The sequence below is a fragment of the Haplochromis burtoni genome, unplaced genomic scaffold (genome assembly GCF_018398535.1).
Source record: "Haplochromis burtoni strain Fernald_Lab_line unplaced genomic scaffold, NCSU_Asbu1 Contig_466, whole genome shotgun sequence".
Lineage (NCBI taxonomy): Eukaryota > Metazoa > Chordata > Actinopteri > Cichliformes > Cichlidae > Haplochromis > Haplochromis burtoni.
In genome coordinates, this window is record NW_024582827.1 from 199,941 (window position 1) to 226,258 (window position 26,318).

General features: G+C 43.0%; 1 protein-coding gene across 1 annotated transcript in view; it reads right to left on the reverse strand.

Annotated features, from left to right (window-relative positions):
* Positions 1 to 115: 115 nt before the first annotated feature.
* The window catches only part of LOC102302220 (voltage-dependent R-type calcium channel subunit alpha-1E), a 113,925-nt gene continuing 87,722 nt past the window's right edge, over positions 116 to 26,318 (reverse strand). Inside the window, exons 23-50 of the mRNA XM_014341229.2 lie at positions 24,327 to 25,211; positions 23,226 to 23,470; positions 22,616 to 22,727; positions 21,088 to 21,217; positions 20,559 to 20,618; positions 20,128 to 20,234; positions 19,915 to 19,926; positions 19,614 to 19,710; positions 17,425 to 17,585; positions 17,057 to 17,194; positions 16,149 to 16,350; positions 15,711 to 15,875; positions 14,858 to 14,968; positions 14,690 to 14,770; positions 14,418 to 14,603; positions 14,225 to 14,316; positions 12,728 to 12,896; positions 12,480 to 12,607; positions 8,130 to 8,226; positions 7,000 to 7,105; positions 6,801 to 6,908; positions 6,560 to 6,660; positions 5,091 to 5,197; positions 4,809 to 4,971; positions 4,499 to 4,627; positions 4,085 to 4,232; positions 3,061 to 3,242; positions 116 to 2,918 (exon numbers count right to left, since the gene is read on the reverse strand). Of these exons, the coding sequence (XP_014196715.1) occupies positions 2,355 to 2,918; positions 3,061 to 3,242; positions 4,085 to 4,232; positions 4,499 to 4,627; positions 4,809 to 4,971; positions 5,091 to 5,197; positions 6,560 to 6,660; positions 6,801 to 6,908; positions 7,000 to 7,105; positions 8,130 to 8,226; positions 12,480 to 12,607; positions 12,728 to 12,896; positions 14,225 to 14,316; positions 14,418 to 14,603; positions 14,690 to 14,770; positions 14,858 to 14,968; positions 15,711 to 15,875; positions 16,149 to 16,350; positions 17,057 to 17,194; positions 17,425 to 17,585; positions 19,614 to 19,710; positions 19,915 to 19,926; positions 20,128 to 20,234; positions 20,559 to 20,618; positions 21,088 to 21,217; positions 22,616 to 22,727; positions 23,226 to 23,470; positions 24,327 to 25,211 (4,786 nt within the window). The 3' untranslated portion in view covers positions 116 to 2,354. The remainder of the gene's footprint in view (positions 2,919 to 3,060; positions 3,243 to 4,084; positions 4,233 to 4,498; positions 4,628 to 4,808; positions 4,972 to 5,090; positions 5,198 to 6,559; positions 6,661 to 6,800; positions 6,909 to 6,999; positions 7,106 to 8,129; positions 8,227 to 12,479; positions 12,608 to 12,727; positions 12,897 to 14,224; positions 14,317 to 14,417; positions 14,604 to 14,689; positions 14,771 to 14,857; positions 14,969 to 15,710; positions 15,876 to 16,148; positions 16,351 to 17,056; positions 17,195 to 17,424; positions 17,586 to 19,613; positions 19,711 to 19,914; positions 19,927 to 20,127; positions 20,235 to 20,558; positions 20,619 to 21,087; positions 21,218 to 22,615; positions 22,728 to 23,225; positions 23,471 to 24,326; positions 25,212 to 26,318) is intronic.

The window sequence follows — 26,318 nt, forward strand, 5'->3', positions numbered from 1 at the left end:
GGCTGAAAGATCTATCGCTTTATCACCTCTTCAGGTTGTAAATCGTGTTTTTAAAAAGTAACTAAGTAATTAATTACTTTTGAAAATAAGTAATCAGTAAAGTAACGGGATTACTTTTTGGGGGAAGTAATCGGTAATTAGTTACTGATTACTTTTTTCAAGTAACTTGACCAACACTGGTGCTCGATTTGGTTGCACGCAGCCAAATTCTTGGCAGTGACATCACTCAGTGAAGAAAAGTCAGGTGACCTCTTTTTAATTGTCCTTTGTGAAGCTCGTAGACAGGCATCATGAATAAAATAAAAATGTAAAGATTGCAATAAATTAAACATGGATTTATTTTGTACAGTTTATACTACATATTTACCAGAAAGCTTCTCTATCTAAGAAATCCAGGCTTGACAGGGAACTCTTTGGGTGAGTTTTCCCCAGGCACAGATTAGGCTCTTCTGTACAGACAGTAAGGTGAAGTCCTAGGCTGCACTGTACATGCTAAGCATGGCCTCATATACTACAGGTAATCTAACTGGTACACTGTATAACTCAAGTCTTGCAGTCAGCACACTTCAAAGGTGGTGTTGTTGCTAAATGACACCGTCTCTTCATCGCGACTTTACGTTCAGGTCGTCAGCGGGTGACTTTGACCCCTCAGATATATCCCGTTTTCACATTTCAAACTCAACATATTATAACAACACAACAACACGTGATATAAATATACATCTCATTTAGAGGGAACGACAAATCATCTATAATTTTGAAATGTTGCAGAGGGAATGCCGGGAATAAACATTTCTCTGCTTTGCTCTGTTTCATAATCACATTGTTGGCAAAATGAATCTCAGTTAACATCATGGGCACACTAAAACAAAAAGTAATCAGGTGTCTTTAAGACACGGCTCTCTCACCCATCTCTCGTTATCGCTGTCACCGTGATCATGCATGTGGAAATTACTAGAACTCTGAAGCTCGGAAAATACTGAAAAGCCTGCTTTTTGTTTGTTTTTTACTGACAGAAAGTGATGCGGTGGGAGCACAGAGACTAACCAAACAGTAGCTTTGATTGCTCTTTTGTTGAAGCATCCATGTTGCATCACATGTATGAAAGACATCAAATTCCCATCACTTCTGTCATTACACGAAAGAAGGCAACACGCCCTGAAGAGGACGCATCCCCGGCTCTATGTACAGGAGGAACATGGCTTTTGTCACATCTCTAACGCATCAGCAGTCGTTATTCAGCACAGACATGTGGAAACTGAACATCCATTTGGCTTCATGTAGTAACAACACCCAGGCTATCTGTCCTACGGATGGCTGTCCTCGTGCCAAGGATTTTGTGGTCCACAAACGGAGCAGATGGACACGATAGGATCTGTTCAGTTCTTACGTTAGTCATGATCTTACTATGTTGACTGACCCGTAGGGTAAAGAGTCACTTAAAGTCCTTCAGATTTCATCGGAGATCCCGAGTGAGTGTTTTTCTGCAGAGGATTTCAGAATTCAATGGTCTGGTATCCTGAGACAAAACCTCTCTTACTGTGTGATCTGCTCATCATTTGCACACACACAGCCCTGGACTATACTCCACCTTGATATACTGTTGCTTTGACATTGTGGCAAAAAAAATAACTCTGTTACAGCTGTTCAGTTCACTAAACATCTGGTACTTGATTTTCTGTATTGATTGATTAATGCCCATGAATCTTGTGGATAATCTGCTGTAAACAGGAACTGTTGGGAATGGCTGGCTGCCCGTTATAAACTTGCTAAAAACATCTTTTTGTTTCAATGCACAACAATGCACAGACTAACAGCGACCTCCCCAAATGACCTGAACATGAAACTAAAATACATTCATCTTATTACATGTTTACATGCTACCTCAAGCTTCACTTACAGAAAATGCACTTAAATCAGTGTCTTGGATTCAGCTAGAAGATTTCCACATCTCACCATATTTTGTTCAAATAACACTCAAACACAAAGTTGCGTGGGAAGGCTTGGCAACATGTGGGTTTGCCCGCAGTGAGCTACTAATGGTATTTTCAGTCTCTGCTGTTTTCGTGATTTGGCAAAAAAAATCTCTTTTAAGAGCGCACACACAGAAATTCACATCCGTGTGCACACATGTAGTCTCCTCCAGCTACAACAAACGGACACGAGGACACATGCAGACAGACACCAGCATCCAGATAAACAGCAGTGGGACTGAGTCCTGCTCGTAATGCTACTGGCGCTGAGAACATCGGGTTCTCGGGGCCGCTGTGGAGCTAAAGCGTTGTGGTGCCGCGTGGGCTGTTCTGAGGTGCCCTGTGCATCCTCTTCATCGTTCTCTCTGATTTTTGTTGTTTTTAGCAGCGATCATCCTCGTCTGTGTCGCTTAAGAGCTCGCTGGCGCCAGCTGGACTTGTCTGGCCCAAGTGCTTTCGGAAATGCCCATTAGGGACCTGCCAGGAGTGTCTGAGCTGAGGAGCCGAGCTTATGGCATTGGCCCGACCCAGGCTGGTGGCCACGGCAGTCTCAAAGGTAAGCGTCTCCTGCTTCTCACTTGCTTCGCCACTGCTTAGGTCCTCGTGGAACGGGAGGTAGGGCTCCGATATGTAACGATGAGGAGAGGGGTGGCTCGGTCCTGAAACGTGAACTCCGGATGACCCCTGGACTGCAGATAAAGGCCTGCTCTCCTTGTCAACCCTCAGTGAGGCCTCTGTGGGGCCAGCAGGAGTGTCCAGAGGCTGGCTCTGTCCCTCATTTGAGGCTGCGGCTGCTGCTGTTGTGGAAGAGGTTTGGGTTCGGCAGACGAGAGGAGAGTAGGAGATGTAAGGCCGTGGGCGAGAGGGAGTCTGGGGCAACTGGCGGCGATTACGAGGAGTACCAGACTCTGAGGCTGAGTGGGCAGGGCTGTCTGATGTGTTCACCTGCAAATAAATCAAGCACAATATTGAGTAAAAGACTTTGCCAGAGAAGGACTGTTGGTTCTCATCCAGCAGTAGAAAACAGATCCTGATCCTATTATATGACAGATCTGCACAGTGGCCGGGTCAGGAAAGACTGAAGCACCTGTTTCTGTAAGGTCTGTGTGCGTCCTTCGCTAGGTGAGCGGGACCTTCTCCTTTCGCACGAAGGGTCTCGACTCCGCTCCTCGGAGTTGCAGCGCGACACATCAGGGGACAGCAGGTGGCGGCGCTCCTTGGATCGCCCTCTCTCGTGACTGATTGTTTCTTTGTGGTTGATTCTAGGACCTGAGAGAACCAGATTAAAGTGCCTTTGAGTCTGTGGCACCAAGACTTTGCAACAGTCTCCACCTGCATTCAGCCTACGTACATCTATCATGCATGCCCCCTCCCCCCCACTGTCACTGCAGGGCTGTGTTCTCAGCTGTAGACCCTGTACACACAAGACTGTACACCAACACACCCCACCAACGTCTCATCTCTGATGGAGATGATGAGACAGGGTACAGGGCCGAGGTGGTGCTCAGAGAAAACCTGAAGCTTAACATCCTTAAAACAAAAGAACTCATAATGGACTTCAGGAGGCACAGACAGGTCCTCTGATTGCCATAAATGGAGAATGGGTGGAATCTGTCTCCACCTTCAGGTATCTGGGCACCCACGCCCTGGTAAAGAAGGCCCAGCAGCGACTGCACTTCCTTCACCCAGACCGGGAGCTGCTGCTTCCCTTCTACTACTCCTCAGTGGAGAGCAAGCTCTCCGACTGCCTGGGTGTTGGCAGTGAATATGGCAAATATAGAGATTATATAAATCAGGCATGGAATCAGGATTTTTTTCACTGAGTAACTTATTGAAACAAAGATGTAAACAGAAGAAGAAATGTCAGAAATTCTTTCAGCCTCTAACGAGATGTGGCTGTCGTTTAAGAAGAATTATTTACATATACATTTTATTGCTTTTGTGTTGTATTGCAGTACAAATATTTGCTCAAAATCACTCAGCGAAATATAAAGAATGAGAGGTGGCTCAAGACTTTTGCACAATAGTCTTCTTTTGACCAGTTTCCCCCCAAAACTTTACTCTGAGTCAGAATCAAACCACAGCAGCTGCTTCACGGTTGTAATTATGACCTCTGTAGCTCCTCTGTCGGGGCCTGTATGTGGCATCAGGGCTGATCCTCTCCAGAGAGTGCTGTTCCTGCCAGAGACCGTTCACACACTGGTCTCCGATGGTAGAGAAGGAGCGCTTCATCAGCCTACTGTCTGCAGACATCCCAGGCTATATACATGCAAAACAACCAGAAGACGCATTATTTAAGTAACCAGGAATGACACCAACGAGCACACAAACTCACTCTGGTGTCTGTAATAGTCATTTAAAATGTGCGGGCAAATTGTTTCTATTCACTGCTGTCAAGGAGCAAATACGATCATAATAAATGCGCCCTGTGTGGATTTTAATAGTTTATTGATTTTTAAAGCACCTACTAATATAAGATTTGTTACTGAATATAGGTTTGAATAAAGGTTATTGCTGTTTATTACCTGAGGATCAGCAGCCAGCCTGGGCATGGACGACGCTCTGATAGATGCTGTACGCTGAGGTGATTTCATTAGCGTTGGGTCCTGCCGGGCCTGCTGCAGCACTTGGTTATACTCTACCACCTCTGGGACCTGCACAAAGACCACAGAGGAGCAGGCTGAGCAAACCTTATACACTGCTTTTGCTCAGACTCGACATTCAAACATCGAATCAACCGCACTGTCATTCTGCTACGAGACCGCGCCGAAAGCTGAAAATCAACATTTTCTCAACCTTCATTGGAACAGATGATTTCGATTTCATAGTTGTTACCAGTGTGTGTAAATGATGATGGTGGTGAATGCGGTAGGGGTGGTAGGGCGAATGGTAATCATCTTCATCGTCTTCCTCTTTCTCCTCTCTGGGGCGGGACAGCGGTTGCAGGAACATCTCTTGGGGAGAGATCGGGCTGAGTGCCACAAAACCTCCTCTGGTACTAAGTGGATGCAGAAAAATATCATGGGTTTGCTTCAACAACCAGAATTTGTATTCTCTGCCATCATAAATAACTGAAAGCTAGTAACTTTTGGAGGAGATTAAAAGTTTAATATTTACAGAGCAGATCCAGCACTATGCCTTAGGAATGACAGGGATTTGGCGTTGCATAGGATTTCTTGTGGAAGAGAGGAAGCATCCATACGCTGGAACATTGGAGCGTGTTTCTACGAGGAGACAAAGAAACATATGGAAACAGGAACAGGTCACTGGGATAAACATACTAGGCTAAGAAACATGAAAATCAAAGGGCCTCCTAACAACACTGCTTATGACACATATGTCAACTATTTAAACAGCTGTTTTATGTGTTTTTATGCGGCTCAGTGCTGCTTTTAAAGCATTTTTTGAATGTCTGTAGGTTCTCGGTCATTTGGGTCATGATGGGTCGTGATAGTCTTAAGAGCCTGAGTTGAGTTCCAACTGAACTTCTCTTTAGCTTCTTCAAGACATTTCACCTCTGATCCAAGAGGCTTCTTCACTTATAAAAACTGATGAAGAGGCCCAGGCATTTAACTTCTGTAGGGTCGTCCTCATTTACCGTGAGAAGGTGAAAGTTGCAAAAGGTATAAGTGTGGTTCGTCCTGGTTACTGTTGGAAGGACTGATCTTGTGGCCATGTTGGCACGGTCCCTGCGAGTGGTTATGTTTTACGGTTCAGATTTTTGTGAAGCTGTATGCAGAGTGCTGTGATAGCACTGGAGTCTTGACCTTTATGTTTCATAAATCATATGTTTCATGTATATATCTATCCACTTAGCACTTTAATTCTTATTCTTATTCTTATTTTTATATTTTTATGACAGTATGTTGCACTGAAGCACCGCAGCAATTTCCTAATGTTGTAAACCTGCTCAACATCTGGCAATAAACCCTTTCTGATTTCTGATTTCTGATTTCTGATTTTAGGCCCTTTGCTGTGAAGCATTTCAGTTTTGGGATGTTACTGGGTTTTGGTTTCTGTGTTTAAAAGATCAAATAATCTCAAACTAGTTTCTCAAACAGGATAAATTCCTTGTACTCAAACGGTCTCCACAATCACTAGATTTCAATCCAGTAGAGCACCTTCACTGTGCTGTGGAACAAGAGATTCACACCAACTGTGCAAGTCCATCATGTCAACATGGACCAGAATCTCTGAGGAATGTTTGCAGCATCTGGAGCTGAAGTGCAACTCACTGCTGGAAAGATGCACCTAATAATAAAGTGACCAGTGAGTGTGTAATGTCTTTGTTGTAACATGTGTTTGCTCTCTTCCTCTGGTTTCCTGCGAGCGTGTGGATGTCTGCTTTGTGCTGAATGTGGACTTTTATTCTGCCTGCCTCACCTCCTGCATTTGGGCCTTTTACTCTGCAAACCACAGCACATGCAATTATATTTCGTCTGATTAAGTTAAGTTTTACTTTAATACTGGGCTTGGAGATGACGCACATTTAAAAATAATAACCCTAAGAGCCTAATTGAATATGTAACTATGGCACATTAACATCAGTGGCGGTTCAGCAAGATGAGCAATTTAAAAAAAAGCACCTGTTCCTCCAGCTGCTGTCGAAGCTTCTTGGCTTTGCTCTGCTTGTAATAGTCCATGATCATCATGGCAGCATAGATCTTACCTATGGTCATGTCACTGGCTGTAAAGGAGAAGGCAGAAAGCAGTGAGATATTATCCACCTCTATCAAACGGAAACTATTTTCCTGAAATAACGCCGGTGATGGCTCGTAGTGTAATGCAATATATTTTTTTACTGGTAAGTCATGATGTTGATTTTACCTTTGTGAATTGGAACCAGTAGGTCCAGCGTCTTCTGAGAGAGATGAGGCCAGATCACACTAATCTCCTTCTGCAGATCCAAATCCATCTGATTCCTATCTTCCCCTCCTTCCGATAAAAAAATGCCCAAAACACAAAATTAGACATAGAAACGGACCCACATTTAAATAAATGCACGGTGTGTCTGTTTCTGTCTAACCTCTGGCTATCTTGACTTCAAGGGCAGTGCGGATGAGGGCCATCAGGGTGGAGGTGAAGTGGACCGTCATGTCATCGTCCACAGGCATGTTCATCAGAACGAGTCTCTGTTGACATCAGCAAAGGTTTCATAGTCAGTCATAATTCACAATACCAGCCGGCAACGGCACAACATGGCACAGTGCAACCTGAGTAACGACCAGCGGCTGTGACTGCTTACCGCTACACGAATTCTGATGCAGAGGTACGTGTACTCAAGCTAATTTTCCAAATACTAATTTAGCAAATGTTAAAATCAAAACATTGCAGAGATGAACAGTTACGAAAGCCAAAACATTCATTATAAAAAACAACTTGATATCAGTGTTCCTCATTTAGATATATTTACATATCTAACATGGGGATAATTAACGGGAAACAGTTTCCCTGTAGCTTAGCTTTAAATTTGTTTTAGTTAAATCCAGTTTGAATAAGATTACTGTGATCAATACAGGAGGAGAGAAAAGGCAAGCGGATCATTATTTCTTTAAATGAAGACAACATTTGCATTTAATGCCAAAATAAGACAGAAATAAGACAGATAGCCCAAAAAAATATTATTTTACTTGCCCTCTCTTGTCCTTCTATACTTGAAGGTTAAAAAACATACACATGCGATGGAGCATGCTTGCAGCTTCACTCAAACAGCATGCATAAAGCGCACAAAACAACGAGGCAACAAGAGGCTGTGGCAGGAGGCACATGCAGACAGGTAGATGGAAGAAACTAAAGTATGAACGCCGTGAGATCATCTGACAACAGACGCCGGCAGATCCAGCATGTCGATGTTTAACAACTTTCTCATTTACGTCCCCTCTCTGGCTAAATAATCAACAGCAGTAACAATCTGTCTTTCATCCACCAGGATGCAAAGCAAACAGGCAAATCATTACTGTAGCGCCAACCATGCCCCAGTGGACACAAACACAAACTTAAAACTGCTTTAACAAGCAATACTGCATCATATGATCGACACACACAAAAATGCTTTGCCTTTTTCAGTGTGGGACACACAAAATGATGTTTTACAGAGCTCATCTCTGCTGATTGAAATATGAAGGTGGTGCCTGTTAGTCTTGGTGTTCAGTCTACCTTATATGCCACCTTGGAGGGGCATTTCTTGCCCAGGCCTAGAGGTGGTGACATGTTGGTCAACATCTCATACATGTCAGTGTAATGGATACGACCACTGGGGGCGCCAGGTAGCCATGAAGAATGAGGGAATGACAAAAAAGAGAGGAAAGGGAAGGGAAATGAAGTGGACGATGTTGGAGGTGGAGGAGAAATTGAAAGACGATGGAGGTGTAGGGGAAGTGCAGTCCCAAGGGATGGTGGAGGAAAAAGAGGGGTAAAAAAAGAGGAACAAGAATAGAGGAGATACAAGAGAAAGGATTATTCCAAGGCAATCACACACGAGGAGACTAAAGCAGGTTGTTTTCTTTCTATGCTGCCAACGGGGCATAGAAATCTGGGAAAGGAGAAAACCTTGGACAGGATGAGAAAAGGAATGACAGCCTCTGGTGTAAATACTAAATACTTACATTGGGCTGTGCTGTGTGGGAGTGGGAAGAATGACAAACATCTTTAAACCAGATCCAAAAGGTAGAAAGACACTGGACTCCCTCAAACTGGTCAATTATTGTATCAAAATGAGACTCGAAGCCTCACAGAGGGGTTTTAGTGTAATTAAAGTGTATCTACTGATTTACAGCTGTGTGGAAATTGAGGAACGTCATGTGCCTTAGTACCCTAAGACTGAATTATTGCCATTCTTTGACCCGATTAACACGCCCCTAACGATCAAGCGGCGGGGAGGGGGGGTCACAGTTGGTGAAGGGAAGGAAAGGCAGGAAAAGAGGAAGTCAGGAAGGATCCAACATCAAAGAGGCAGAGGGGAGGTTTGTTGATATGGGGGAACCAAACCTTGCAAGCCACCCTGTGGGGGCAGTTCTTTCCAAAGCCCAGGGGAGGTGAGATAGTGCGTACAACTTTGTACATCTCCTTATAGTGGATCCTACCACTGGGAAAAACATACAAGTCTTTAGTCACGGTGTAATTACAGACTCATACTATAGTGCACAATAAGGGCCAATGAGGCGCTGTCCTCTAACTCAGCAGTTTTAGAAATCGCAACAATAAATTGGTGGTGAATAAATCACATTAATCGATTCTTAATCGTCTGATTTTTAAACAAAGCAGTAATACTTCCAGCAGACACAGGTCACTCGCACATTTCCCAAGTCCTGAAGAAAGAGAGTTAGTTATTGTTTGCTTTGCTAAACCCACTGTGGTCTGCAGATCGAACATGTAACACAGGGCTGCCCAATCCCAGTCCTCGAGAGCTACTATCCTGCAGCTTTTAGATGCATCCCTACTCCAACACAGCTGAATCAAATGGTGTGATTACCTCTTCAGCATGCCATCATGTTTGGCAAAGGCCTGATAACAAGCCATTCATTTGATTCGGGTGTGTGGGAACAAGGATGCATCTAAAAACTGCAGGACGGTAGCTCTCGAGGACCGGGATTGGGCACCCCCGATGTAACAGATATCACAGGATGATTATAACAGATATACCAGGATCGATAGGTGGATGGATATTTTGAACATTTTCCACATTTGTAGATGCAGTTGTTTGGAGATGGTTGAACCTCTGTAGAATTCTGCCTCTCTGAGATGCCTGTGAAGTCCTCGTAGTCTAAGGAGCTTGGAAAGAAAAGCGTCTGGACTTCTTTAGGTTGCTTGAAGATGTTTCACCTCTCATCTGAGAAGCTTCTTCAGCTCTAGGGTCAAATAGTGGACAATGGACCCCCTAAATGATCCTCTACCTAATCACACGAGCCGAGGTGTGGAGACGGGTGTAGGTCACAATCAGCCGAAGTTTCTGCTCGTGTGATAAAGAAGAAGTAAAGAAGTCCAGACACTTTCCTTCCAAGCTCCGCAGACTCTCTGAGATCCCTCTTTAGACCCAATAATGTATTTGACCTGTTACTAACTAACCCAGCAATTAGTTGCTAAACATTCCCTCAGCTGTTTCTTTTTAGTAACAGCTGTTTTTGCTCAACGTGCTGCTGTCATAAAATCCAAAATGAGCTCATCATTTTCATTAAATAATCACATTTTATGTGTTTTATTGTAAATAAAATATGGGTATATGAGACTGACAAACCATTGGATTTTGTTATTATTTACGTTTCACGCAGCATTTCAGGTTTTGGAATTGGGTTGTGTAATCATAACGTGGATGCTATCCATGAGACGTATCAGACAAAAGATATTCAACCATTAATATCCAAATATGTTTATTGTTCGCACGTTTAAGGTGCAAACAATAAATGTATACGGCCATTCTCTAAGTCAGTGCGATTCATGCTTCACATTTCTGCATCATACTTGTGAAGGTTGCAAGTTGCTGCTAATTTGGTGGAGAATTTTTCACCGTTTTTCACGACTGCAGAGAAACTTTCTTCTCCTCTTGTCTAATTAACAAGCATTACCAGTGATAACGGCGTTACTAACGGCGCTACTTTTTTCAGTAACTAGTAATCTAACTAATTACTATTTCTATCGTTACAACGCCGTTACCGTTACCAACAAGAAAATGCGGTCGCGTTACTATTTTTCAACAAACAGACGGTTGAAGCTGTGTTCAGTTTACCGCATGTAAGTAATCTGGGCGCTACAGCTTTTTGGCAAAACACCTGGAGCTCAGGGGGCAAAACAACCACATCAGCGCTGCTGTTCGACTGAGGAAGAGTAAAGTAGTCCTGGTAAGCCAATCACATGACCACTTAAAGACAAAGCAACAAGGTGACATGTACCAGTTTATAAATTGTGTTGATAGGCCACGTAAAACCAGAGTCATGATAAAAAATATATATGCGGGTTTTTCCTCAATAGTTTCATGTTTACTGTCTAAGCACAGCGCGGCGAGCGCTCTCTGCTTATGAGCAAAACATAATAAAACAAAACAAAAACAGCCCGTTCATGTTGGTGGAAAAATGCACCATGTCGACCAATCAAAAAATGTTATGGCAACATGACATTTGGTTGTTTAGGAAGAGGGGGAAGTTTTAGGAGTGACAGCGAGAGAGAGAGAGAGAGAGAGAGAGAGAGAGAGAGGGAGAGAGAGAGAGAGCGAGAGAGAGAGAGAGAGAAAGAGAGAGAGATAGAAGAGAGAGAGAGAGAGAGAGAGGGAGAGAGAAGAGAGAGGGAGAGAGAGAGAGAGAGAGAGAGAGAGAGAGGGAGAGAGAGGAGAGAGAGGAGAGAGAGAGAGAGAGAGAGAGAGAGAGAGGAGGAGAGAGAGAGAGGAGAGAGAGGAGAGAGGAGAGAGAGAGAGAGAGAGAGAGAGAGAGAGAGAGAGAGAGAGAGAGGGAGAGGAGAGAGAGAGACAGAGAAAAAGAGACAGAGCGAGTTTTGAGTCGTGAGAGATTTGTGACGTTTAGCCTGTTTGCAGTGTGTAGTTAATGTGTTGTCCTGTGTAGTTAATGTGTTGTCCTGTGTAGTTAATGTGTTGTCCTGTGTAGTTAATGTGTTGTCCTGTGTAGTTAGTGTGTGGTGTTGTGGATAGTTTGGTGTTGTGTGTCAGAACAACAAGGCGGCTGCTGTCTCCAGGTAGAAACAGCAGTGACACACCTGCTGCTGTCACACCTGCAGGTATCAGGCTGTGATGTTTCCTTTACAGTGGACAGAAATATCTGCAGTGGCACAAATAATTTGTGGCATCTTACTGAAGAACAGCTGATTGTTCTGTTGTTTGCAAAACTTGTACACAGGATTTTAAAATTAATAATTTCTATTTGCATTTAAAGTTATGAAATATGATTCATTAAACATGTTTGTGGTTGTTACAGTAAAAATATAACTTTCTACTCTGATTTTATGTTTTTTGTCTGATTTTAGATCAATTGTGTTAATACAGTTTGTCAAAATGAGAACATGACTGTAACTTCAGCCACGTGAGGCTGTGCTGAAAAGGATGATACCAAACAAGGCAAAGTAAGTAAGCACTACTGAGTAAGGCCGTTTTTAAAGGTGGAATGTGGAGGGAAAATCAAAAGTAGTTAAAAATGGCCAATTATACCCTGAACCCCAGAGTAACGCAATAGTTACTTTTCAAGTAATTAATTACTTTTAGAATCTTGTAACTCAGTTACTTTTTTGAAGAAGTAACTAGTAAGTATAATTAATTACTTTTTCAAAGTAACTTGCCCAAAGCTGGGCATTACTCTTCACAGGAAATATTCATGAGCGCTACCAGAGAGTACTTGAAATGAAATCTCATTATTCCCTTAAAGTAAAAATATGTGAACGTGCTCTTTTAAAAGTGTCAGAGACCAGTTCATGTATTATATCACAGGTTTCCACATCATATCATAATCATAATACCACCAGTAGATCAACTTTGTGTGTAAACTGGAGTAAAGACTCAAGGATACTGACCAGGCAGCTCGATCGTACTCCCCCCAGATTCGAACAAACTCATCTAGGTGGTGGGGACCCAGGATGGACGAGTCTCGCGTGAGATATTCAAAATTATCCATGATTACAGCCACAAACAGATTCAGCATCTGAATGGAGAAAGCACACGCTGCATATAAATGTGCCAAACGTGCTGTGGGAAAAACTATGATTATTCTTGTTGCAAATAAATAAAGGGATGAGCAATGGCCAAGATTTTTTTCTCTTACCAGGAAGGAGCTAAAAAAGATGAATGAAACAAAGTAGAAATAGGCAAAGTCGGAACCACAGCCCCCTTCCGGGTCTGTCGACTCTGATTGGAGCAACGGGTCCGTTTCACACTTCTGTCCTCCCAGACAAGACAACATGATCTCCTGCCACGACTCCCCAGTAGCACTCCTGGATACAAACATTAAACGACACCAGGGGGAAGTAGTTGTCAGGACACAGTCATGCCTGCCATCTGGAGGGTGCAACCAGAGTAAGACTTGCAGCTCCATTTCAGAAACAGCTTTTAGATGCGAGATTTAGTTGTTTAGTGGATAAAACTGAATACTGCAGCCACACGAAGGAAAACACTGGTTAGAGAAAACTGCGACCCTGTGCAATGAACGTGCACGGTAAACTTCTGGATAACCAGCTGATCACCAAAACTATCTGCGGATAAAAGCTGAGTGCAGTTAGTGGGCAAGCACAGATTTGTCCTTACTGTAAAGAGGATGCCGTCCTATTTGTTCTGTAATGTGACGGAAATAATGCTAATTTATGCAGTTGTTTCTTTTGCACTGTGTAATGTTTCTAAACGTTGCACTAAATACTTAAGAGACCAAAACCTTGACATGTCCTGAATGCATGAGTCAACGACCCAGTTTGCCCATTTTTCATTGATGTTTCTTTTGTTTGCTCATGTTTCCTTTGGTGTCCTAGTTTCCTGTCCCAGCTCTCCTGAGACATTTTTGTGTTCTACTGTAAATATCATATAGATGAGATTTTCATTTGTTCTTATTTACTTTTTACACAGGATTACAGTTTTTTACCTCTGTCTCCCCTGCTGTGTTAGCTCTGTGAAGCTGGCATGTCTCAGTCCTGGACTCCTGGTGTTTTTTACTTCCTGTTTTATTTTGACAGTCCAATGTCCTGTGTGTTATGTTTTGCTTTCCCTTTAGTCTCTTATTAGTATCAGCTGTGTTCCCACCTGTTGCCTGTGTGTCTATTGTCTCAGTTTCCTGTATGCGCCGTGTGGTCCGTGGTTCTTAGTTTCTGCTTATCCAGAATTATTTTGTCTACTTCGGTAGTTCTGCTGCCTCGGAGTTTCTTTCTGAGTTTCTCCTGCACTTGGGTCCTACCTTACCTGCCACACAGTCATCCTTGAAATTTATGACACATGAGAACAATGTTGAACTCCACCATGAGACAACAACACAACTCAATCACTCAACGCTTTCTTCCAGACATCTGTTTACACTAATCTGTCAAAACTCTCAAAGTGTCTGCCAAGCAATTTGATAACGAGGTAAGAAGTTCAGTGCACTTGACTCAGGGTAGCCCCGGGGACACTGGGACAGTAAAGCTCTTCGCTACTGTAATCTCGCGACATAATTCAGACTACAATAGAGAAACTTATTTACTGGAACTGGAGCGCTGTTAACTGAACCCACATTTTTAGATTACATAGCTTCCAATAGTGCATCTATTTTAATCAGGTTGCAGGTACTGAAGTGTCCTACCTGAATAGCAGCATCAGAGCACCAGAGAAGGATTTAAAGTTGTTGTGCTGGTTAATGTGCGTCTCCTCGTTCAACTTAATGTTCCCAAACACCTGATTGACACACAAACAGGCAAACGAGGAGAAACTTACTGTTGCTCTGAAGGATTTATTTCACCATAAAAATACACCTAGGATGCAGGGGAACTTCTCACCTGCATGCCAATGATGGCATAGATGAAGAAGAGCATGGCAATGAGCAGGCAGACGTAGGGCAAAGCCTTAAAGGATTGAACAAAGGTCCACAACAGAATACGGATGGTGTAGCCTTGTCTCAGCAGTTTAATCAGACGGGCTGCTCGGAACAGCTTCAAGAAACTCATGTTGATCGTATCAACAAACTGGCAGAGAGACACAAGATGGGAGAAGTTGAACACTGTGACAGCATATTGAAACAGAGGAACGTTTAATAGTGCTTTTTTTTTACCTGCAGGTCTACCACGATCTCAGTGATGCTGCCCAGAACAGTGATGAAGTCAAAAATGTTCCACGTGTCTCTAAAGTAGTTCTGTTGAAACAGGAAAGCTGTTCTGAGTCATTTCCAAACACTTGTTGAATTCACTCTAAGGCTTTGCGTGTTTTTGTCTCCTCTCACCAGAAAGCCAAAGGCCAAGATCTTAAGGATGCACTCGACAGAGAAGAGAACAGTGAAAGCCGTGTTCAGGTGCTTCAGCACAGCCTCGTACGCCGGCGGGGCAGAGTAATACTGGAAACGCAAAAGCGGCACATGTAAATATAAAGTGATCTTTATTATGAGGAGAAGTGGATTGTTTTCCAGCCTGTTCACTGCGCATCAACCTCCTCTCTGATGGGTGTGAACCCTGCACTCTGTAGATCTGCAGGTTGATGGAAGATTCCTACAGACCCATAAATAGTGCCTCTGTCTCTGCACCTCTCATCTGTCGCACTATAAAAGGAGTCATTCCTCTAGGGGCGGTGGCCACAGTTAATGAGGTCATGCTAAATAGCAGCGCACGGACATTATAGATCAATATTTAATACAGGCTGAGTCACTGAGCGCCTGTCTGTCTGAACAACCAGCACAACCCCAGAAGAGGCCAGATCAGAAAATAAATACTGCAAAAACATCAGCAGATCCAAACGCAAACATCACAGCGCGTTCAGGCGGCGCCGAGAGACGAGCACATCCTTTATTTTACCGCAGAGTGACGCACCTCGGCTTATTTTAAACCCAAAGTGTTAACAGTCGCACTTTCATCACAGAATATGTTGCCGAGAAGTGATGCAAGGTGTGCTTTCCTATCAACAAACGGATGTGTGGAAAATAACACACCAGACTAAGTCACTGCAGAGAAAGGAAAGACGTGAGGCAGATAATAGCGCTTCTGCTTTCATTTATCACTAATCTAATGCTCTGCTCTCGTTAAAAAATGCAAAATTTAATAAGTTCTCTGATTTCTTTCCTGTCGTTTCCTCCTTTTCCTCACCTTCATCATCAGCACGATAGTGTTGAGCGCAATCATGGCCAGGACGGTGTACTCGAATGAAGGCGACACAACGAAATGCCACAAACGGTACTGGAACGTGTGCCGATTCTGCGGCATGTATCGGGTCAGGGGCTTGGCGCTGATGGCGAAGTCTATGCATGCCCTCTGAAATACAGAGAGAACCACAGTTAAAACACGGCAGTAAGCACAAAGAATCAGCTGTGCCGTAAAATAAATGTGAGGAAATTCTGATTAGACAAAAGCAAAAGACTCGCTGATTCTAAGAGAATGAATTGTGTGCTGTATTTTTGATTGATGGGGCTTTTCCATGTCTGATCTTTAACATTATTGACTGCCAAGAAGAGCTGCGAGCAGCATCCTAACTAGCATATTTAATTTCACTAGATTGTACCAATACTGATTCCTGCATGTCATCACCTCATTCTTCTCCAGGCTGCACTCCTCCATCATCTTATCTCCCTGCTCCTGGAAGGTGATGATGATGAGAGCCACAAAAATGTTGACGAAAAAGAACGGGAAGACGACAAAGTAGATGACGTAGAAGATCGACATCTCCATCCTGTTGCCGTGGCTCGGACCTCTGTCCTCTTCTGTCACATCCACAGAGTGCTGCAGAACCCTGGGAAAGCAGCGGTGCAATGCTAAACCAACGCTGATATAGATGCTAATCAAACCATGACCAACAAGAACCAAACAGCCTTTACATCAGCCTTCATAACGGCCCCCTAAACCTAAGACGGAGTGTGGAGGAAATTTTGAAGAAGCTCCAGCAACGCCTGTAGAGTAAAGAGCGTTTCGTCATCGGTGAGGGCCCCTGATGAAGGCTGCAGACCAAAATGCTGCTCAAGCACAAACAACAAAGTCTAGAAGCGCTGCTGGAGCTTCAGCCTTCTTCTCCGTGCCTCCTGGAAGTAGTGAAGTTGTGCCAGAAAGCGTTACTCTGTGCAGGAAACTTTCTCTTTCTGAACATTATTAGATCATGTGTTGCAGCAGCTTTTTCTTCTGAAATTGTTTTTAAGAATTTGTTTGCCAGGATGGAGAGCAAATACCAATTTCCTAAGTGGCTGAGGAAATCACTTCCAGAGGTTTATTTCCTGGCAACTGCCAATTAAGAAGGGCTGGGACAGTGCAAACCCACGAGCCCCGTTTAATCTGTAGCCTGAGATTAAAAAATTGCAATATAGTTCTTGAATGAATCACATCTAATAAATTTCCTTCATGAAAGGTCACACTGGAACCAGAGGACAAGCCAGATGTTAAATTGTTATAAATGCACATAAAATTAAACAAGGCTCCAATGAAAGAAATATCTAAAGTTAACTCACTGAGGCCATCCCTCTCCAGTGGAAACCGTGAAGAGAGTAAGGAGCGCCCAGATGACGTTGTCGTAGTGGAACTCATGCCTCTTCCACTCTCTTCTCTTCACCTCTTTCTTGTCTTTCCCGTAGTCAATATAGTAACCCCTGAAGGAACATACAGCCATCGTGGTGAGGTTGTGTTTGTCATTGTCGTCACTGGTCTTGGTTTCCCTTTGCCCCCTGCTTCACCTCCCACCCTCAGCCTCAACTTCAACCACACCCAACTCAACACACAGACGTTCATACCATCACGCTTACACATTCAGGTTTATTAACCGCATTCTCCTCAAGTTACAATTTCATTTATAAAATGTAGAGATATAAGAGAGCATTACTGGCAGTCTTTCTCTGTGTCCTTCGAACTATCGGTGCAGTAGAAAAACTTCCCCTTGAAGAGTTGAACAGCGATGACGGCAAAGATGAACATAAAAAGCTTGTAGACGATTAAGATGTTGAAGACGTTCTTCAGAGACGTCACTACGCAGTCAAACACCGCCTGGAAGAGAGGAACACAGATACTGATCAACCATGGCCAGTCCCCGCTTCTTTATATTTTGCTTCCAGGAAGACAGACCACCTCGCTATTTTTACAGTGGTGCTGAGCAATACTTCTCCAGGCTTTCTGACGGTATCAACAGCAGATTTGGAGATCTGATCAGTTAGAACGGGTCTCCACGCTTCAGTGCTCACAGTTTGCTGCTCATGGTTTATTACTCTTGTCTGTCTGTTCATTTGGTTTCTGTTCTCTCTGGTTTGCAACAAACAGTTATAAGAAAAACACAGAACAGACCCTCATGTGCAAGGTTCCCTCTAATTCCTCATGTGTCAGAGCAAAAACACCACCTCCCTTGGACCACTGTGAGCAGCAGCAGACGTGTGCATGCACTGTGGTCACGCCAGCATCAAATCCATCCAAGTTACATGGTTTACTAAAATAATCAAATTACAGCATTTCTGGTATGATACTTTTAATTAAGTGTTATAACTCACTTAACAATGAAAAATCTTGTTCATGACCTGTAGCATGTTGGCACTACTGGAAGTAAAATAAGTTGAATTGCAATTTTGAAAACACACTTCACATGTTTTTATAAAGCTCTGCGTGAAGTTCCTGCTGTGGTCTGGGAGAGAGTCCTGTAACTCTTTGTCTGCAAAATACAGTATATAATGACCAATGTTGGGCAAGCCATTTTGAAAAAGTAATTAATTATAGTTACTAGTTTAAAAAAAGTAACTGAATTTTGCAAACAAAGTTATTTGCAGCTATTTATCTAAAAATACAGTCAATGCGTTTTTTTAAACAACTATTTACAGAACAATCAGCTGTTCTGCATCAAATAGGATGCCACACAAATTATTTGTGCCACTCGGAGGAGCCTGATACCTGCAGACAGCAGCAGGTGTATCACTCCACCTGTTTTTAACCTGGAGACAGTATTTACATTGTAATCTGCCTTTAGTAGCTTTCTGGCAGCACATTCAGCAGTCACTCATTGTTCTGACACACACAGCAAAACTGTCTGCTACACAACACACTGACTGTAGACTCCAAGCACGCTAAACGTCACAAATCTCTAACATCTCAAAACTTTCTCTCTCTTTCGCTCTTCCTAAACAACCAAATGCCGCGTTGCCATGTCATTTCTTGATTGGTTGACATGGGATATTTTTCCACCAATAGGAAAGGGTGGGGTTGTTTTGTTGTTTTTTTTAAACTCACAGGCAGAGCGCTTTCTTCCCGTGGTAAAAAACAACAACGACACTATTCAGAAAAAAAAACACAATAAAAAACATAATGAATAATAACTCTCGTTTTATAAAAGCTGGTATATAGTTTGAAGTCCACACTTTTCCCGTCAATTTTTCCGTCTGTCCTGCTCACATCGCCACTGGTTGTACGCGTTGTCATTAGCGTGTCTTCACTCCACATCGGCCATGCTGCTTTGCTAGCTAAAACACTGGTGGCGGCACATAAGGACGCTGTCACAGCTGCATAACACTAATGTGAATCGCATTATAAGTCACCGGTCACTTACTGACTCACACTGCAAAACAACACAATGTTACGTATTTATTTTAATTTCAATTGTGGTTGAGCTTTTTTGTGCGCAGCGCAGAGTTCCTGTGCGCAGTGACCGTGTCGCGCGCGCAGGTTTGAAGGACCATTGCATATGTAACCTGTTGTAGTACACAGCTAACGCAGGCATAAACGTTCTCCGTGTTATCGTCGGGTCTTACCACGACGTAACTGTTGTTGGGATTTAGTGCTACATAAATAAAAGTGAACTGACATAACAGGAAACAAAGGAAACTCTAAACCTGAAGCAACGTGCAAGTTCATGCTTGAGCTCTGACATACAAATGTATGTGACTGTCAACATTTTTACCAAATTTAAATTCTGTCTTTTAAATTTTTATTTAATTTGATTTCTCTTTGGTATAAGAGTATATATTTTTTTAATGAACTGCCTCATCAAAACCAAAACAGACAAATAAGCCAACTACAGTCAAAAGCATTTCACACCTTTAGTTTAGGAAGCCTCTTGATGGTCTTCAGTGGTCTGAGGACGCGCAACACCCTCAGAGATTTGATGGTTTTGATATCCCGTCCTTTGTTATTTCTGTACAGAAACACACAGCGTGAACATCGTTAATGTCCCATTTTGGCCTCTTCTTCTTCTTCTTCTTCTTTTCCACCTTTAACCCACAACAACATGTCACAACATGTATAACACGTTTTACTAATTTGGCATTCTGCAGAAATTTAAATGACTACATTTAAAGTTAGTATTTTTCATAAGAGAGGACTTTTCTTAGTCTTTTACCCCATCACATTGCTGCTGGTCAATCCCACAGAGGCATCATCCACAGACAGTTAAAGCAGGAGAGAGGGACATTTATAACAACAGTTACAAACCCATAAAGGAAATGGAACAGACTGTGATGCAAAAGATAACTTACAGTTGATTTAGAGACACTTTTGTGTTAAGACATATGATTAGCTCATGAGAGTAATAAAAATAAATCACGTGACTGACGTGAGGGCGAAGGCCACCAGCGCTCCCACCACTACGACGAAGTCGAGCATGTTCCACAGGTCTCTGAAGTAGGAGCCATCGTGGAGGAGCAGACCCTGATCAATCATCTGGAGACAGCACAGAGCCAGGCGGCGAGTTAGAGGTGATAATGAGTCAGCGAGGAAAGATTACAGCCCTCAACTTGCTGCAATAAATCCATGTTTGTTACTTCAAGGCTGAAACACAGCAGAGGGTCCTAATTCTAACATAAAACCGGTTACTTCAACTTTGGTAGTCAGATATGTTTTCATAAGAAACCGTTTTTCTCTGTTTGTTCTGTCTGTTGCTGAACTCATCCAGCTAAACCACAGGATGTCTTTGAATTTAAACCCATTAGATACATTTACATGATTCAGCACCATTTCTTCTGACATTTTTTCATAATAACTCACCTTTATTATCATTTCAAACGTGAAGACTCCAGTGAACACGTAGTCAAAATAGCGCAGAACCTGTAAAGTCACAGCCAGAGACGCTTTAGAAATATCCGAGATGACACACAAAGGGCGCAGAAAACAATTTCACAATGTTTTTTCCTTCATATGCTTCCTGATAGTCGCTTAGCAGGAAAAGGTCCCCTCAAATGACATTAATGCAGCACAGGATTAGCCCCGCTCCTCCAGTGAATAACCAGGCTCAGTGTGTTTCAGACCTCATTTGCCACACTCATCAGATATAATTGCCCCCCCATCAAGCGGCCTTTTGCAAAACAGTTTAAGGATTTTTTACCTTCTGTTCTTAATGATATTTAATCTGCTTACCTGAGGGGAGCTGAGAAACCCACAGTGCTGATAAAGCGCGATTGAACTCATATCTCAGGATGAGAGTGATTAAAAAAGCAGAAAGACTGGATCCTCCACTGAGACAATCGTGTAACACCTGCCTCAGACAGGTGATTCGAACATTAGTGTGAACACAAACCTTATTCCAGTGCGACGAGGTGGCTACAGGGTCCTCAGCAGCCAGTGCGATACTACTAGCAGCAATGACCAGAAGGATGGACATCTCAAAGTACCTGAGGTTCACCACATAATGACACGCTCGACGCACACTGGAGAGAGCAGAGTGGAGACCACGTAAGGCACAGGCAAAGAAGAAGACTAAACGTTTAGCCACAGTTTATACACTAATATGCAAGGATTACAAATTCATATGAAAATGGAGAATTTAAAAAAAATCTACATTTTGTTTTCTTTTTTGTTCATTTCAAACAAATATCCCATTCGGTTCCAACTTCTCCTTATGTCACCAAGCTGTGCTGTTTCAGACTGAAAAGCAACTAAATAAAAGACAAATTAAGAGGATTTTGAGTCATGACACATCCTAGAAACATTTCTGTTGAGTGCCTGATCATCTTTATCAGAACACAAGAGTGAGAGCTGCAGCTTCTTCCTCAGTTTGCTGTCTGCGACATCTCACAGCTAGAAAACTTCGCTCTGAAAGGCGTCTCTGAAGAAATGTTTCTGACTGTCATTTCATGACGATGCATAACACGCCACAGAGCTGATCTCAGTAAATGCCACAGGTTTGCCACAGGTATTAAAGGGTGACACACTGCAGAGCGTTGTGTTAGCAACAGTTGCACAGGAATATTTACTGACAGCATTTTGTGTCGTTGCATTTTAAGATGATCTCATATGAAATATTGAAGTTAAGTGGCACAGGTAACGAAACAAACAGCTAAGTGGATTTAACCCTTTAAAGCCTGAACCACGAAATAATTTAGAGAAAATGTTAATTTGCATAAATGATTTTAAATGTTTATCGTATTGTTGGCACTTTTGCAATTTTTAGTTTTGCTTATTTTGCTTTTTGTCCGAAAAAAACAAAACATAACACAGAAATCTCAAAAATGTACTAAAACTCATGAATCAAACACTTTGACTTTAAAGGGTTAAATCCAAGTGTGTCGCTACATTTGACTGGACCACCAGTTTTTGCAAAATGTCATGAATTATTCTACTCATGCTACGCTGACAGCAATCATGTGTTTTTCACATTCACAGCCTGAATGCATGAATATTCTGCAGCTGTTAGCTGTTTAATTTAATGAACTGTTTGCTTCTAAAGACTGAAACCTCTAAAAACAAACCCCTTGGTCTTCATTTAAGACTGAGAAAATGCCAGATTTATAAAACCACTGACACTTAAAGCCATATTAAACTACGTATTTCTCCATTTAATTATTGGCTTTTGGGTTTACAAGGTGCACTTGAATGCACCGTTAATTTAACAGAGTATTTTGAGAGTTGGCTGCTTGAAATCCAATGGGCTCAAGCCCAGATAATCCAGGCATTACTTACTGTGAGGTTGTCTGGCAACTAGAGGAGACTCTGAAACACGAGAGTGCAATTGACCTTCTAATCAAACTCTCTGCAGTCCTACTGCACTATTATTCCCCCGTCACACAGACATGATACAATAGTCCATGTAAGAGACAGCAACTTACGGGTTGTCAGGTTTGAAGATGAACATACTGTCTGGGATCACAGAGTTGGCCGGCTTCGTTTCTTCTGATTCCTCCTTCTCTGACTTACACTGTTCAGGGTCCTTAATGTTGACTGCAGGAGGTCAGGAGAAGGAGATTCTGTTTTTATCACAGTCTGCCCACTAGGACAGCATTAGCCTCAGAAAGCCAACCTAAACACTGAAAGTTTTCTGTGGGGACTTTTAACCAGAAAAATCCAGCGAGAGGTGATGAAGTCTAGCAGCGGTAAGCCGTGAACTGTGGGGCCCGGCTTAGGTGATGACATGACTCACTGTTTCCTAGAATGCGTTATCTCTGGAGGCTACAATGTAAATTAAGTGTGATAGATATGAGATCAAGCACGTCCCTATAACTGCATCCTTACTCAGAGCTTTACTAGAACATTTCAAAAATGCTTTTTTGAGTTTATAATAGCTGCAGATCATCCACCTGTGAGAATGGAAACCAGTCCCACGTAAACGATCACTGATGAGCTTTCAGACGAGGCTGCAAATACGAGCAGCCTCCTCACAAGCCATTAGAGAAAACAAGAAATTACCTGAAAATCACAAATCTACATTTGGTCCATTACCTTTGATTGTGGAGAGCTCGAGAGATGACTGCACATTGGGCACTTCGACGATCACGCTGGAGCTCAGCTGAGATTTATCCCGTTCCTGCTGCATCTCTGTTTCTTCTTTGTTGTCCTCTGGGACAGCAGGCGCAGGCGGCTCTGAAGGCTGAGGAGGTTCTTCTTGCTTCTGGGGACACTGATCACCAGTGTGGCTCTGGTTATCTGCTGGAGCGCTGTCCCCTTCTGCACTCTTATCACTCGGTCTGGAGATGGAGAGAGGAACACGTTACCGGACAGATGTGAGCAGCAGCTGTCCTGCTGTGACACGCTCGCAGCAGGACAGCTGCTGCTGGGTGGCGAATCTATCGACTCCAAAGCTGGAGAAGAAATAAAAGTTTGAGTATAAAAGACATAAGAAGAGATTAGAGTAGTACTCTTAAAAGACAAGTTCAGTCACTGGTCACACAAATAAGAGTTTTACAAATGAAGACTTAAAGGAAACATACTGAGATCAATTAAAACAGCAGTTTAAAGCCAAGTGTGAAATGTTGACCTCGGTCCTTTCAACATCTCTGACGTGGCATGAAATGACCAAAAACCATGACAGATTAGATCGTCTCTTGCATCTTGTTTGCCAGATCGTTTGTCAGCTCTGCTGACATGGATGGAGAATAGGGAGATAATTTTATGTACAGGTGCCAATGAATGGTTGATGAAAGGACCTTAAGCTGTGGCATGCTAGTTCAAACAACTGCAAATCCACGCACACTTCGGTCAATGATTCCTCGCAGAAACGTTAGATTTATCTTTTGAAAACTAATATTAGATTAAATTAGGTTTGAATTTCATTAAAATGGTCAAAGGTGCAGGAAAGAAAAAAGCTATTAATTTGTTATCTTATTAGAAGTTGTGCTTTTTCTCCATTGTACAACATGTTGCTACACTTTTTCCAAGTCACATAATTAAGTATTGGGATTAAAATGTGATCTCCTGGGATGTATCTCACCTGGGCCCTCTGCTGGGATGGCATTCTCCCTTTCCATTTGATCACTCCATCGCCCTTAAACTTTATCTGCCAAATAACCTCAGCTACTAAAACGACTTGTTTGTGTGTCTCACCTGCTCTCCTCATGCTTGGAGACGTCTCCCTCTTTGTTTTTAGCGTCTTCTGCTTTCCCAGGGTTACTCTTCTTGTCCCCGACGACTGAGCAGCTCGCCGCCTGGCCTCCGTTTGCAGGAGAAGACCCCTGACTTCTGGTCCTGGTCTGATGGTCATAGTGATACAAGTCCTTACTGCCCCTGTTTCCACCACGACCTCCCATGTCTGGAGTCAGTGCCTCCCCATTATCTGGAGGTCTGAACTTCTTTACTGCCCTGTGTTGACGCTCACCATTCAATCTGGGGCTGTGACGCTCACTGACGTGTTTGTGACTCTGATTAACATCCAGGTTTTTGCTCTGAGGGATGGGCACTGAATCAGGCGGCTCTGGTATGTTCCTGAACACGGAATCAGTGGGATCCGCTGATTCTGGCTCCACTGATTCGGGTATGTCACCAGACAGAGCTGCATCCAGTGGTACATCCACAGTTATGGAGGAGCCTGAAGGCTGGGTCTTGGCTGGGGAGGCTAGGGGATCTGTCAGATGCTTTATACTCCCTGACGGTGTTTGCACGGCCTTGCGGTGCAGCGAAAGTGGACGTACGTGAGCCTGGCTCGAGGCAGGAGGACCGTCTTTCTCTTCGGTGGGGCTACTGAACAGGATCTCTCGGCTGGACATCTGTCGGTGTCTCCGCAGCTGGCTGGTCCTCTGTTCCCACACTGACATGGTCATCCTCTTTCCTCTCTCTCTCCTGGACATGAAAGAGTTAGAGGGGTTGAGTGGTGGGGGTGGGCGGCCCTCCCTGACACTGCCATGGGCCTCCTCCAGGGAGCAGGCATAGGTAGGCCTGCTGCGGTGAATGGCTCGTTTCCTGTACAGATAGGGCCGCCTCCTGCGGCTTCCCCTGGAAAAAGGAAAACGAGGTACGATGTCAGCATACGTAGACAGAAAGCATTAAGCAGGTTTAAAATAAGGTTTCTTTAAGCTTTCGTGCTGAAATGGTTTTATTTTAGCGTCGTAATGTATAGATCTAAGTCTGTCATGGGTGATTTGATTTGATTGAAACTTCATTTTTAAATTTTTGATTTATGAAATGTATGTTTGCAGTCAAAACATGTACATCACATTAACATCACAGCACACCGCAAGTGCTTGGGGTTGATGTTCGAGTGATTTACCAGTTACAAAGAGAAACTTCATCCAACATGAAGCAACTTTTTTGTTTTTCGATGAAGATGTTGGGTGAAAAAATAAGCCAGGAATTGTCGTGCGACTTGAAAAACAAAAATGCTAAGATGCAAAATGATGTCAGTGGAATAAGTCTTAGAAAGAAATGTAGCTTCAAATGATGCTGGAGAGTCGGAAGGTACAGGACAGAGCACGGACAGAACACCACGCAGGATGAGTCTATGAGTGAGAGATTCAGAGAGTTGAACAGACAGCGTTACTTACTGGAGCGTGGACTCTTGTGTGATCCGTGTTATCAATGAGCGATTGGTTGAAAACAAGACATTAGTGCTTTGTAAGCAGAGACAAAACAGGCCAGGAGACACACAGCAAACTGGCGCCTCACACAAAGACGCGGCCGTGAAAACAACTATCCGGGCTGTTCGTGCCATTTACCAGCTGCTGTGAATTTATTATTCATTGCTGGAGGGAAGAAACTATTTTCTGAATTCTGCACACATAAATAAAATGAAATATTAATGCCACATTTATTCCCACATTGCTTTGAAAAAAATATTCTGAATGAGATTAAAGGGATTCCAGATGCTTTGGTGTGTGTCTCCGCTGGAGCCAAGCAGCACATTGACAAACAAGATGGTAACAGTATCAGAAACAATTAAACAACATTAATAAACATTAACAGTAAGCACAACATAGATAAAAAAAGACATCTTGAGTAGACTGAAATGTTACACATTCTGAGCTACGGTATGAGGACAGGTAGAAAACACAGAGATGGGCTCCGTCAGCAGACAAAGAGTACATTTCCAGACACCCTTTGAAC